Here is a 14,382-nt window from a genome sequence, read left to right as displayed (position 1 = left end):
TTCGCAATCTCTGGTTTGGGAAAGACGAGCCTCATATCGCACTCGATCGACATTGGCGATGCAAGGCCGGTTAAGCAGCGGCATTTCCCTGTATCTCCAGCGGTGGAAAAACTCTTATACGCTGAGGTGGATAGAATGCTCAAACTTGGGGTCATCGAAGAGTCAGATAGTGCATGGTCATCGCCGGTGGTACTAGTTCAGAAACCAGGAAAGGTACGGTTATGTCTGGATAGCAGGAAAGTGAACATGGTTACCACAAAAGATGCTTACCCTCTCCCACAGATAGATGGCATTCTAAGTAGATTACCTAAGGCAAATTTTATATCCAGTCTGGATCTGAAGGATGCCTATTGGCAGATACCTTTGGATCCCGCTTCGCGTGATAAAACTGCATTCACGATACCGGGGAAACCCCTCTATCAGTACAAGGTTATGCCATTTGGCTTGACCAACGCTTCGAAGACCATGACAAGACTCATGGATAAGGTGATACCTGCTCATCTCAGAAACGCAGTCTTCGTCTATTTGGACGATTTGCTTATTGTGTCCGACAGTTTGGAGGAGCATTTGAAAGTGTTAAGTGAAGTGGCAGGATGCATCAAATCAGCGGGTCTAACTCTGAATGTGGAGAGAAGCAAGTTCTGCATGAAGAGCGTGAAGTACCTTGGGCATATTGTAGGTCAAGGTGTTGTACGCACTGACCCAGAGAAAATAGCTGCTATGACGGAATTTCCATTGCCCAAGTCGTTAAAAGCTCTTAGAAGGTTTTTGGGAATGGTGGGATGGTATCGAAAGTTTGTAAACAATTTCGCTGCGGTTTCAGCACCCCTTACTGACCTAATGAAGCCGAAAAGGAAGTTTTCGATGACACCAGAAGGACAGCAGGCTTTCGAAAAATTGAAAGAGATGTTGAGTTCAGCTCCAGTATTGCGCAGCCCGGATTTCAGCCAACCTTTTTACATCCATTGCGATGCGAGCAAGACAGGTGTGGGCGGTGTTCTAGTACAGAAATCCGAGAATGGAGACGAATTCCCCATAGCCTTTGTGTCTAAAAAGCTGAATAAGGCGCAGAAAAATTATTCGGTGACTGAGCAGGAGTGTCTAGCTGCCATTATATGCGTTAAACGTTTCCGAGCATACGTAGAGGGCCATGAGTTCACCATAGTTACTGACCACGCATCTTTGAAGTGGCTTATGTCACAGACAGATCTGCACTCTCGGTTAGCACGATGGGCGTTAAAGTTGCAGGCTTTTAACTTCAAAATTGAACACCGAAGCGGTAAGCTCAATGTCGTCCCGGACGCTTTGTCGAGGGTAAATGAGGAAGAGGTAGCAGCATTAGACGCTAGTCACGGATTACTGGTGGACTTGGATTCGCCGCATTTTAAGGATGCAGATTACTTAGAGCTGATTTTGAGAGTAGAGGCCAACGCTGACAAGCTTCCGGATCTAAAAGTATCAGACGGTCTAGTGTATCGGAGAGGGGAACACACTTCAGGAGATGATATTCACGATACCTTCTGTTGGAAATTGTGGGTACCTCAAGGTTTGGTTCCAGAGGCTTTGAAGAAGGCTCATAATGACCCCTTGGCATCTCATGGGGGTGTTCACAAAACGCTAGAAAGATTGAGACGATATTATTATTGGCCAGGGCTGGTAAGGGACGTCAAACAGTACATTGAAGGGTGCATCACTTGCAAAACGACAAAGGCACCGAATAAGACATTACGTCCACCTATGGGTGCGCAGCCAGAATCTAGTAGACCTTTCCAGAAGTTGTACGTGGATTTTCTACGGCCCTATCCTCGCTCGAGGAGTGGCAGTATCGGAATTTTCATAGTTTTGGATCATTATAGCAAGTTCGTGTTCCTAAAAGCCGTGAAGAAGTTGACAGCCGCTGTGGTGGTAAAGTATTTACAGCAAGACCTTTTCCATACTTTTGGGGTTCCTGAGACCATTGTGTCCGACAACGGGTCGCAATTCAAGTCTGTAGCGTTTCAGAAGCTGCTTAGAGAATACCGAATTTCTCACACCCTTACGGCGGTATACTCACCGCAAGCGAATGCTTCAGAACGGGTTAATCGGTCTGTCATTGCAGCCATTAGGTTATATGTACGGAGCGATCAGAAAGACTGGGATGAACAACTTAGCAGCATCTGCTGTGCGCTCAGATCGGCGATCCATTCCAGCCTGGGGACAACTCCGTACTATATGGTGTTTGGCCAGCACTTCATTGCGTCAGGGGCAACCTTTAAATTGCTGAGGGCCTTGAACTTACTAGAAGACAGGACCATGGCGTTTTCGCGGAAGGACTCATTTGAGTTGGTACGCAATAAGGCGTTGGAAGTGATGAAAAAGCAGTTCGAGAAAAATGAACGACAGTATAATCTGCGCTCGAGGCCGGTATCCTATGAAGAGGGCCAGGAAATATTCAGGAGGAATTTCAAGCAAAGCAATTTCCAGGCCGGCTACAACGCCAAAATGGGACCAGCATTTATTAAAGCTCGGGTCAAAAGGAAAATCGGGCAGGCCTATTACGATCTAGAGGATTTGCAGGGCAGATATATAGGAAGGTATCATGCGAAGGACATGAAACAATAGCGTATCCACAGCAATCGCTGGTAGGCTCATTCTTGGGAATCTGACTCCCAAGTATGATCTTAAGGGGGGGGCATTTTTGTAGCGCTTGCTTTAGCAGAAGCGGCTCCATCTGTGTTTCATAGAGACACAGGGGTGGCGCCATCTAGCATTCGTGCGCGGAAAGGTTCTGCTGCAGTTTTCGGAATGAGTGAGAGCAACAGGGGCAAGTGTCAGGCTTTCTCAAGACTAGTTTTTCACCTCATACTCCGGGATTTGGGTTGCCGCCTGAATTGTGGCGTCAAAGTCGGTCTTTTCCGTTTCGGCAGCCTAAGCAAGCAGAAGTTAAATTTTCTTTACGAGTGTAATCCGCAAAAGTTTAGCGCGAGTGACTTGATCAGCCTGTTCATATTGCCGAGCCACCGGAAGGGAAAAAAGGAAAAGGAAATACATATTTAGGAAATTAATTACGGATTGGGCTACTAGCCGGCCTGCGCGGCCGCCATGTATTCGCTCAGACCGAAGGAGGTCATCCCCTATGGTATTTGGAGCCGGACAAGCTGCTCAGAAGCCTACGTCGAGGAGCGGAAAAGAGGCCCAGTTCCGGGCCCCGCCAGCAGCATTGCCTTTGGGGCGATAGGAGAAGTCCCGACCTACATCACCATTTTCGTCTTCTAGCTTATAAATAAAAGCTTTTGCTTGGGCATCGTTCGTCGTTTAAACGAGAGCCAAGGGCAGTATTTCGATCGCGCTGTAAGACGTTCGGTCCGTCGCGGAACCGCGGCGGAGTTTTTCTTCAAGAGCCGTGAATTTGCACCGTAAAATGCCGTAGAACTAAAATAAAGTTCAAAGGGGGAAATCTAAAGAGTTAAGCCCTCCATCGGTTTTGTGACCCCGCCCGGGTGAAGCAGTTTTGAGAGAATTTGCGATCCCTTACATTCGGACCTAACCTCCAGAGAGTATGGAAATTTGTTAAAGACATGTCAAGGGAAAAAGATTGTTATGCAACACGGTAGTTTAAGTGTAATGTTTAATGTAAAAGAATTTGTTTGTTGATTGATGGCGAAGCGATTTAAAATCGGGCAAGGAGGCAGAGTCGGCGTCCGTTTTTTTTTGTGCAGTGCATTCTGGTCGTGTAAATTAAATCATTTTGAGTTTATCATTATCCATATATTTTCCCGCAGCTAGCCACTAGCATCTTCGGTGAAAGCGCTTTCTTCGTTGGATGTTCCTGTGAGCGGTGAGTGCTAAAATTTGTATATTTGAAAGAACAGAAAACAAACTCAAGACGATGTAAAGAGAAAAGAAGAAAAAAAAACTAAATTACACTTTACCCAATTGGCCTGCAGTCTGAAAATCGGATGACAAATCCTCTCCTTGCGATTTTTTTATTGACAGTTTTATTCTTCTTGATTAATTGTTTCTTACCTCTTCGCATTATAAAGTCATAAAGTAAATTTAAATTGAATTTCCGCCGCATAAACACAATTTCATTTAAAATTATGCTCATTTAACTAAATCGTATCATTATATACTCTTGCATGCTTAGATTTAAGATATGTATTCTCTTTGTTTACTCTTTTTAGCTGGTAATAAATTTTTGTAATGTGCTAAATTATCAATCTGTTGCCGCAGCTAGAATGATTCCCCGATAGGGTAGCTCGTATAGATGGGGTCGTTCGGACGTGTGGGAGAGAACGGCCAATGGTTGGGTGGGCATGATAGAGCCTCGGAAACATCTAACGAGGTGAATGTGAGACTCGGTTAGGGTATTAGGGGAATTTTAGACTTTCCTTTCGATTTTATATGTTGTTGCTCATTTCCGAATTCAGCTTGTCTAGCACGCGAAGTTAGATTTCAATTATCGTTAACAAATAGGCACTTCATGGGGTTAGGCATTTTTCATCCACTTCCACAGCCGACAAGCAGCCAGCCGAGTAGACCCGCGTGCGCTTGACCACCACGGTACCACCTCCGCCTGAAGTTAATTTGAATGTGGCGACTCGTTACATTTATAAATAATTAATTCCAATAATAATGATAATAAGTCTTGGCGCCCAACTTCAAGGGCCACATAAACATTACGTGACTCATATACACCAATAAATTCGATTGGATTCAGTTTATTTAATCAGTTCCGGTTTGTCCAAAAGTCAAGCGGCGGAATATTTAATCCAATTCTGGTGCAGTCAGTAGGATTATCTGTTTCAAATTGCTGCTGATATTTAGCAAACCAATATATTGTTTGTTAGTTTTTTTTAGTTGTCAAAGAATAGGAAGACGGAAGAACTAATTATCAGTAATTTGGTTAACCGACCACTTTGAGGAACTTAAGAAACGACACAAACCAACTTTTGTTTACCCTACAGCATAGCAACCCAAAGCGTTGGAGATCAAACGCATAGGACGTACATGGGGATTCACTTTCACAAGGAAACCCATGGCCACGGGTGATCTCTAAAGCGGAAGGTGGCAGAAAAAAAAAACAAAGGGCATAAACTATTGTTATTTATCCGCTTACGATTACTGTGCTTCTCTTATATGAAAGGAAGCGCAGGCCACGTATGATAGCAAGTGTCATATGCCCGACGGCAAACATAGAGAACATCGTCAGACGTTTGGAGAACAGCGTGGAGCTTTCCGCTGGCCACAGCTGGCAATAGCTCGTGTTTGTTATGCAAGTGCAATTGCAGCTGCATTGAATTGCATTTACTTTTCGTTCTCTTTTGCTCTTGCCGAAACTATGTCTCAAAAGGAAAGCGAGTTATTTTTGAGGGAATCAGACTATGCGTGCAGGCATAATCATTTTATGAAATTTTGTAGAAGATTTTATTTGGTGCCGATATATATCTATCTTATTTATTCAATTTAATTGTTGTTTATTTTAAATTTTATGTTTGTAAGTTTGTTTTTTAATTTAAAATTTACGATTTAAAACCTTTTGGTTACATTTTCTCAAATCGGCGAGCCGACATATACACGTCAGCCGCTGGGGTCAAATATAAAATTATATTTTAGGCAGCAAGATTTCTCTCGGTGTACGTTACGACCAGCCGAGCTTAATTAGGTTTGATCGCATGTTTTTGAAACTTGTAGGAGTTCTGATTAGCAGTTCAGTAGAAAGAGTTGACGCGATACAAGGGAGCTCAACGATTGAACAGCTGATCGCAAGCAAGGTCGTTAACCCCAAACAGAAATGGAAAGCTTAGGAGCTTTACACTCTCTGGCATTATTATCAGCTGACATTTCCCAAAGACATTGGTTTTATAAATCGGTCTCGGGCTTAGGCACAGCTGAAAGTTCATAGAGATATTGATTCTATAAGTTAATTTGAGTTAATCTTTTATCTTTTTTTTATATTTAGGTAATTCTAATTACTATATTATTATTATTTTTATATTATTGTTTCATTTGTCGAGTTCCAAATTAGGAATTATTGTATCGTAATATTATCGTATTATTTCAAAGAGTTAATTTGTAGTTAGTTTCCGATTTAAAATTCATTCACTTTGTTTCCTTTATATTAAAAGGTTTATTCGTTTTAATCCCATTTAATTAATGATGAGCTCAGAAGAAAGCATGGATGCGTCTCCTTCGCCCAAGTGCGTTCTCTGTGAAAAGCCTTTAGCGGCTGCACAGCAGGCCAGGACTAATTGTGGACATGAGTTCCACAAAATATGCATAGAGAACTATGGTAAGACCCACAGCACTTGCCCGACTTGTAAATCAATTTGTTTCGAGAAGGTGCCTCCTGTAACAAGGGGTCACCAGGGTAGGATGCAAACCCCACCAGTGGGTCAAACAGCGTCAGAGGCATCGGGAATTACCATGCAAAATGTAAGCAAAATTGTTGAGCAGCATGTGAAAAACATGAGTAATAGTTTGTTGACACAGCTTTCGGAAAAAATGGCGCAATTAAACGAAACTAATATTGGCGCACGTTTTCCCCAAGTATCTGAGCAGAATGTCCCGGAAGAACAAGTGCAGGAATTTCAGTCCTTGAGACCGCATTCAGCAGTGGGTTCGGACCTAGGACAGAGGCCTGATAAAGTTGGCCATATTATTAATGGATGGAAGCTGAGATTTAATGGTCACGATGGGTTAAGCGTTGATAACTTCATATATAGAGTAGAGGCGTTGACTCACCAAACTCTAGAGGGAAATTTTTCGGTGTTGTGCAGCAATGATAGTATATTGTTCGACGGCAAGGCCCGGGAGTTCTATTGGAGGTATCACAAATCTTCGAGGAGTTTGGGGTGGATCTCTTTGTGTGAAGCTTTGCGCAAGCAGTTTAGAGATACTCGAACCGATGTAGACTTTAGAGAAGCGATCCGAGATCGAAAAGAAAGAGAAAATTTCGATAGCTTTTATGATGCGGTTGTTCAGATAGCTGATTGTCTAGAGGTACCTATGCCGGAGAAGGACTTGGTAGAGACGCTTCGCAGGAATCTCAGGCCAGAGATTAGGCATGAACTACTGAACGTGAGCGTTGACTCCATAGCAAAACTTCAGGATATTTGTCGACGCAGAGAGAGCTTTCTCGAGGATGTGAGGCGAAGTTATGGTTACCAGAAACCCACACCATTCCGTCGGCAGGTATCAGAGTTGGTGCAGGAGAGCCTTGGAGAGGACGCAACAGAGTTTTCCGATGGCGAATTAACAGTCGAGGTCGAAGCCCTAGCATTGGTTTGTTGGAATTGCAGGAGAGAAGGCCATCGTTATGTCGATTGTGGCGAAAAGAAGAAAATCTTTTGTTATGGTTGTGGTCTTCCGAATATTTATAAGCCCTCATGCTCTAAATGTCAAAAAAACGGGATGGCGAGCACACGGCCACGTCAACAGTCGTGTGTTCCTCGCCAAAAGTCGACAATTTCCGAGATAAATCAATAACCAACATAGATTCATCGACACTAGCTAAGACAAACGAATGCGAAGCAGTTGTTAAACCCATTCGGTTCTGGCCACAGCTTGTACAGGAAAGGCAGATTAGTATGGATCCAGGTCAAAGAAAGCGCTGTTCCAGAAATGTAAACAGAATTAGAACATTTTGGCAAGCAACCAAAACAATAGAAGCCATAAGACATAAGAGCTACGATAAGCGGCCGTACGCGGAAGTTCGCTTGTTGGGTCAATGGGTGTTAGGCCTCTTAGACACGGGAGCCGCGATAAGTGCCATAGGAGGAAAATTGGCCGAACAGGTTATTAGAAACCGGATAAGGTTTAAAAAGGTTCTGGGATCTGCTAGTACTGCAGATGGTAGGAAGCAAGACGTGGTTGGCCGTTTAAAGACAATAGTCCAATATGATGACGTTGTCAAGGAGTTGGATCTACACATAATCCCATCTCTTAGTCAGGAGCTGTATTTAGGTATCGACTTTTGGAAGGCTTTCGACCTCCTGCCACCCGATATGAATATAGCTGAACTAGCAGACAATTCTCATGCCTTGTCTGACCAGCAGAGCAAGGAGTTGAAGGCAATGATCAACAAATTTCCGTCCTTCGCAATCTCTGGTTTGGGAAAGACGAGCCTCATATCGCACTCGATCGACATTGGCGATGCAAGGCCGGTTAAGCAGCGGCATTTCCCTGTATCTCCAGCGGTGGAAAAACTCTTATACGCTGAGGTGGATAGAATGCTCAAACTTGGGGTCATCGAAGAGTCAGATAGTGCATGGTCATCGCCGGTGGTACTAGTTCAGAAACCAGGAAAGGTACGGTTATGTCTGGATAGCAGGAAAGTGAACATGGTTACCACAAAAGATGCTTACCCTCTCCCACAGATAGATGGCATTCTAAGTAGATTACCTAAGGCAAATTTTATATCCAGTCTGGATCTGAAGGATGCCTATTGGCAGATACCTTTGGATCCCGCTTCGCGTGATAAAACTGCATTCACGATACCGGGGAAACCCCTCTATCAGTACAAGGTTATGCCATTTGGCTTGACCAACGCTTCGAAGACCATGACAAGACTCATGGATAAGGTGATACCTGCTCATCTCAGAAACGCAATCTTCGTCTATTTGGACGATTTGCTTATTGTGTCCGACAGTTTGGAGGAGCATTTGAAAGTGTTAAGTGAAGTGGCAGGATGCATCAAATCAGCGGGTCTAACTCTGAATGTGGAGAGAAGCAAGTTCTGCATGAAGAGCGTGAAGTACCTTGGGCATATTGTAGGTCAAGGTGTTGTACGTACTGACCCAGAGAAAATAGCTGCTATGACGGAATTTCCATTGCCCAAGTCGTTAAAAGCTCTTAGAAGGTTTTTGGGAATGGTGGGATGGTATCGAAAGTTTGTAAACAATTTCGCTGCGGTTTCAGCACCGCTTACTGACCTAATGAAGCCGAAAAGGAAGTTTTCGATGACACCAGAAGGACAGCAGGCTTTCGAAAAATTGAAAGAGATGTTGAGTTCAGCTCCAGTATTGCGCAGCCCGGATTTCAGCCAACCTTTTTACATCCATTGCGATGCGAGCAAGACAGGTGTGGGCGGTGTTCTAGTACAGAAATCCGAGAATGGAGACGAATTCCCCATAGCCTTTGTGTCTAAAAAGCTGAATAAGGCGCAGAAAAATTATTCGGTGACTGAGCAGGAGTGTCTAGCTGCCATTATATGCGTTAAACGTTTCCGAGCATACGTAGAGGGCCATGAGTTCACCATAGTTACTGACCACGCATCTTTGAAGTGGCTTATGTCACAGACAGATCTGCACTCTCGGTTAGCACGATGGGCGTTAAAGTTGCAGGCTTTTAACTTCAAAATTGAACACCGAAGCGGTAAGCTCAATGTCGTCCCGGACGCTTTGTCGAGGGTAAATGAGGAAGAGGTAGCAGCATTAGACGCTAGTCACGGATTACTGGTGGACTTGGATTCGCCGCATTTTAAGGATGCAGATTACTTAGAGCTGATTTTGAGAGTAGAGGCCAACGCTGACAAGCTTCCGGATCTAAAAGTATCAGACGGTCTAGTGTATCGGAGAGGGGAACACACTTCAGGAGATGATATTCACGATACCTTCTGTTGGAAATTGTGGGTACCTCAAGGTTTGGTTCCAGAGGCTTTGAAGAAGGCTCATAATGACCCCTTGGCATCTCATGGGGGTGTTCACAAAACGCTAGAAAGATTGAGACGATATTATTATTGGCCAGGGCTGGTAAGGGACGTCAAACAGTACATTGAAGGGTGCATCACTTGCAAAACGACAAAGGCACCGAATAAGACATTACGTCCACCTATGGGTGCGCAGCCAGAATCTAGTAGACCTTTCCAGAAGTTGTACGTGGATTTTCTACGGCCCTATCCTCGCTCGAGGAGTGGCAGTATCGGAATTTTCATAGTTTTGGATCATTATAGCAAGTTCGTGTTCCTAAAAGCCGTGAAGAAGTTGACAGCCGCTGTGGTGGTAAAGTATTTACAGCAAGACCTTTTCCATACTTTTGGGGTTCCTGAGACCATTGTGTCCGACAACGGGTCGCAATTCAAGTCTGAAGCGTTTCAGAAGCTGCTTAGAGAATACCGAATTTCTCACACCCTTACGGCGGTATACTCACCGCAAGCGAATGCTTCAGAACGGGTTAATCGGTCTGTCATTGCAGCCATTAGGTCATATGTACGGAGCGATCAGAAAGACTGGGATGAACAACTTAGCAGCATCTGCTGTGCGCTCAGATCGGCGATCCATTCCAGCCTGGGGACAACTCCGTACTATATGGTGTTTGGCCAGCACTTCATTGCGTCAGGGGCAACCTTTAAATTGCTGAGGGCCTTGAACTTACTAGAAGACAGGACCATGGCGTTTTCGCGGATAGACTCATTTGAGTTGGTACGCAATAAGGCGTTGGAAGTGATAAAAAAGCAGTTCGAGAAAAATGAACGACAGTAAAATCTGCGCTCGAGGCCGGTATCCTATGAAGAGGGCCAGGAAATATTCAGGAGGAATTTCAAGCAAAGCAATTTCCAGGCCGGCTACAACGCCAAATTGGGACCAGCATTTATTAAAGCTCGGGTCAAAAGGAAAATCGGGCAGGCCTATTACGATCTAGAGGATTTGCAGGGCAGATATATAGGAAGGTATCATGCGAAGGACATGAAACAATAGCGTATCCACAGCAATCGCTGGTAGGCTCATTCTTGGGAATCTGACTCCCAAGTATGATCTTAAGGGGGGGGCATTTTTGTAGCGCTTGCTTTAGCAGAAGCGGCTCCATCTGTGTTTCATAGAGACACAGGGGTGGCGCCATCTAGCATTCATGCGCAGAAAGGTTCTGCTGCAGTTTTCGGAATGAGTGAGAGCAACAGGGGCAAGTGTCAGGCTTTCTCAAGACTAGTTTTTCACCTCATACTCCGGGATTTGGGTTGCCGCCTGAATTGTGGCGTCAAGGAGCGGAAAAGAGGCCCAGTTCCGGGCCCCGCCAGCAGCATTGCCTTTGGGGCGATAGGAGAAGTCCCGACCTACATCACCATTTTCGTCTTCTAGCTTATAAATAAAAGCTTTTGCTTGGGCATCGTTCGTCGTTTAAACGAGAGCCAAGGGCGGTATTTCGATCGCGCTGTAAGACGTTCGGTCCGTCGCGGAACCGCGGCGGAGTTTTTCTTCAAGAGCCGTAAATTTGCACCGTAAAATGCCGTAGAACTAAAATAAAGTTCAAAGGGGGAAATCTAAAGAGTTAAGCCCTCCATCGGTTTTGTGACCCCGCCCGGGTGAAGCAGTTTTGAGAGAATTTGCGATCCCTTACATTCGGACCTAACCTCCAGAGAGTATGGAAATTTGTTAAAGACATGTCAAGGGAAAAAGATTGTTATGCAACACGGTAGTTTAAGTGTAATGTTTAATGTAAAAGAATTTGTTTGTTGATTGATGGCGAAGCGATTTAAAATCGGGCAAGGAGGCAGAGTCGGCGCCGTTTTTTTTTGTGCAGTGCATTCTGGTCGTGTAAATTAAATCATTTTGAGTTTATCATTATCCATATATTTTCCCGCAGCTAGCCACTAGCATCTTCGGTGAAAGCGCTTTCTTCGTTGGATGTTCCTGTGAGCGGTGAGTGTTAAGATTTTTATATTTGAAAGAACAGAAAAGAAATTCAAGACGATGTAAAGAGAAAAGAAGAAAATAAAACTAAATTACACTTTACCCAATTGGCCTGCAGTCTGAAAATCGGATGACAAATCCTCTCCTTGCGATTTTTTTTATTGACAGTTTTATTCTTCTTGATTAATTGTTTCTTACCTCTTCGCATTATAAAGTCATAAAGTAAATTTAAATTGAATTTCCGCCGCATAAACACAATTTCATTTAAAATGATGCTCATTTAACTAAATCGTATCATTATATACTCTTGCATGCTTAGATTTAAGATATGTATTCTCTTTGTTTACTCTTTTTAGCTGGTAATAAATTTTTGTAATGTGCTAAATTATCAATCTGTTGCCGCAGCTAGAATGATTCCCCGATAGGGTAGCTCGTATAGATGGGGTCGTTCGGACGTGTGGGAGAGAACGGCCAATGGTTGGGTGGGCATGATAGAGCCTCGGAAACATCTAACGAGGTGAATGTGAGACTCGGTTAGGGTATTAGGGGAATTTTAGACTTTCCTTTCGATTTTATATGTTGTTGCTCATTTCCGAATTCAGCTTGTCTAGCACGCGAAGTTAGATTTCAATTATCGTTAACAAATAGGCACTTCATGGGGTTAGGCATTTTTCATCCACTTCCACAGCCGACAAGCAGCCACCCGAGTAGACCCGCGTGCGCTTGACCACCACGGTACCACCTCCGCCTGAAGTTAATTTGAATGTGGCGACTCGTTACAATGTGTAAAGGGTCAACCACCTTGGAAAAACTAGCTAGTTTGGCGAGAGCAGCTATAAATAGCTATTTTTAGAAAACGCCTACCTTGTAAACTACTAAAGCTATAGGCTTGTGAAACGACTTTTATTCCGTATCTGCTTATAAAACTTCTACCGAAAACTAAAATGTACTCTTTTCCAACACAGTGACTGTGACTTTGGACGACAGAGCACTTTGTGACGAAGCCCACTGCATCACTGCTGTGATGGTCCGATCATAACTAGTGGTACAAAAATCAAAAGATATTGCAAAACCTTAAATAAAAACCTTGCATACAAAGACTGTAATAATTTTAATTTGTTTGGGAAATTGATCGGTGATAGTGTAAAAGTAAAAATTAAAAAAATTGAAGCTTCAAAACAGTAAGCGGGTGGCATTGGGTCTCAAACCTGCGCCATTTCGATTTCTAACCTAACGCTTTAACCGTCTGCTCTATATTCTGAAATCGCATATTTTAATATAAAAAGTCATACAAACGCAAATATTTTTGTTCTTCAGGAAATACATTTATTTTTATAAAACCTTTCAGCATTGGAGAACATTGCTATTTTGTTGGGGTTACTCTAATTTTAGCGTTAAGCTGTTAAACTTTAAAAAAGGAGAAGGCGATAGCCTTCACTAGTTAATAACGACTTTCTAAAATTTGGTTATTAATTTAATTTTGAGTGTTTCGCCTTTTGATAAGCAAACAATTAGTTTTATTTTTGTGTGTTTTGTGAAACTCAGTTGACTTTTACCCATGGTAAAATCAACATGTAGTTTAATGTAAAAAGGCAAATCGCAAAAATTGGGCAGTGCGTCTAAGTCTGGAATGAGTCTACCACTTGCGGGTCGTCCAAGAGATTTTATATATTTAAAGTGTCATGCCCACTGTACCTATTGATTGATCTTTTTTACGTTTTTACGTTTTTAACGCATATTAAGCTAAATTTTTATAAGATATAGTTTGGGATATTTCTAATTTTTACATACCTTTTTCCATACAAACGGACGACAAAACAACCAGTGAGTCCATAAAAAAGTCACAGCTAAAATGCATAGGTATATAAAACAATCCGGATCGATCGATTTCCAATACTTCGTAAGCTTTTTCATTAAAAAACAGATGGTCGACACAGTATTCATCTAAATTTGTTATAACAAAACAATAATAATTTTAGATTTTAAATTATGATGCTTAAATTAAAGATAATATGCGCAGCCCAGCATAATATATACTTCGAACAATGTGTGTATATTCTCTTCGTGTAATTAAACTTTATTCCTTAGCAATTACAACTTGATCAGTCTTGACTTTTATTTTACTTATTGATTAATGCATACTAATTTTCAGTTCAAAAAATTAATTCGAGGGGAACTTTAAAATACATTAGTTGACAAATTTTTGGAATAATTATCGGTTTCGGGAAACGAACTTATTTGAGCTCTTCTAGCGAATGAATCCTTACAATTTTATGTGGTCGGAAAATTTTTTATATATAATTATATCAGCTGTAAAATTCTGCGAGAAACTACAATATCAATTGAAAATAAAATATAAGTTCAGCATATTTGTGGATAAGGGTGGACCTCAGCTTTGGAAAATGTTGTGTAAAAGTTTTGACTTAAATATAGAAATGAGGTTATCTATTTTTCGTAGGATGCACGTTATTCACAATATAAATTCAGATCAGCTTGTAGCCGAGAGAAGGTAGGAAAATATCCGGTACATTTTGACTTTTATGCACTATTAGAAAGGGGTTCTACATTTTATGGAATTGGTATGGATAGTCGAAATATCTGATTGAGATTTATAAATATGGGAATGGACGAATATTTTTACAATTATGTAGGGGAGAAGAAGGCGATGTTATGCGTGAGGCGGGGAGAAAAAGCCGATTTTCTCGGAAAATATAATATTTTTGCGTTTACGGATATTAGTCAGAATTTGCAACGCAGTTCCCAACCCCATTAAGAA

General features: G+C 42.4%; 1 protein-coding gene across 1 annotated transcript in view; it reads right to left on the bottom strand.

The window, feature by feature from the left end:
* nvd (cholesterol 7-desaturase nvd) overlaps nt 1-13,877 on the bottom strand; it is a 455,974-nt gene extending 442,097 nt beyond the window's left edge. Inside the window, exons 1-2 of the mRNA XM_070995657.1 lie at nt 13,841-13,877; nt 13,398-13,550 (exon numbers count right to left, since the gene is read on the bottom strand). Of these exons, the coding sequence (XP_070851758.1) occupies nt 13,398-13,464 (67 nt within the window). The 5' untranslated portion in view covers nt 13,465-13,550; nt 13,841-13,877. The remainder of the gene's footprint in view (nt 1-13,397; nt 13,551-13,840) is intronic.
* Nucleotides 13,878-14,382: the final 505 nt, after the last annotated feature.

The sequence above is a fragment of the Drosophila suzukii genome, chromosome 3 (genome assembly GCF_043229965.1).
Source record: "Drosophila suzukii chromosome 3, CBGP_Dsuzu_IsoJpt1.0, whole genome shotgun sequence".
In the NCBI taxonomy this organism is placed as follows: Eukaryota; Metazoa; Arthropoda; class Insecta; order Diptera; family Drosophilidae; genus Drosophila; species Drosophila suzukii.
This window is presented reverse-complemented; position numbering and strand designations above follow the sequence as displayed.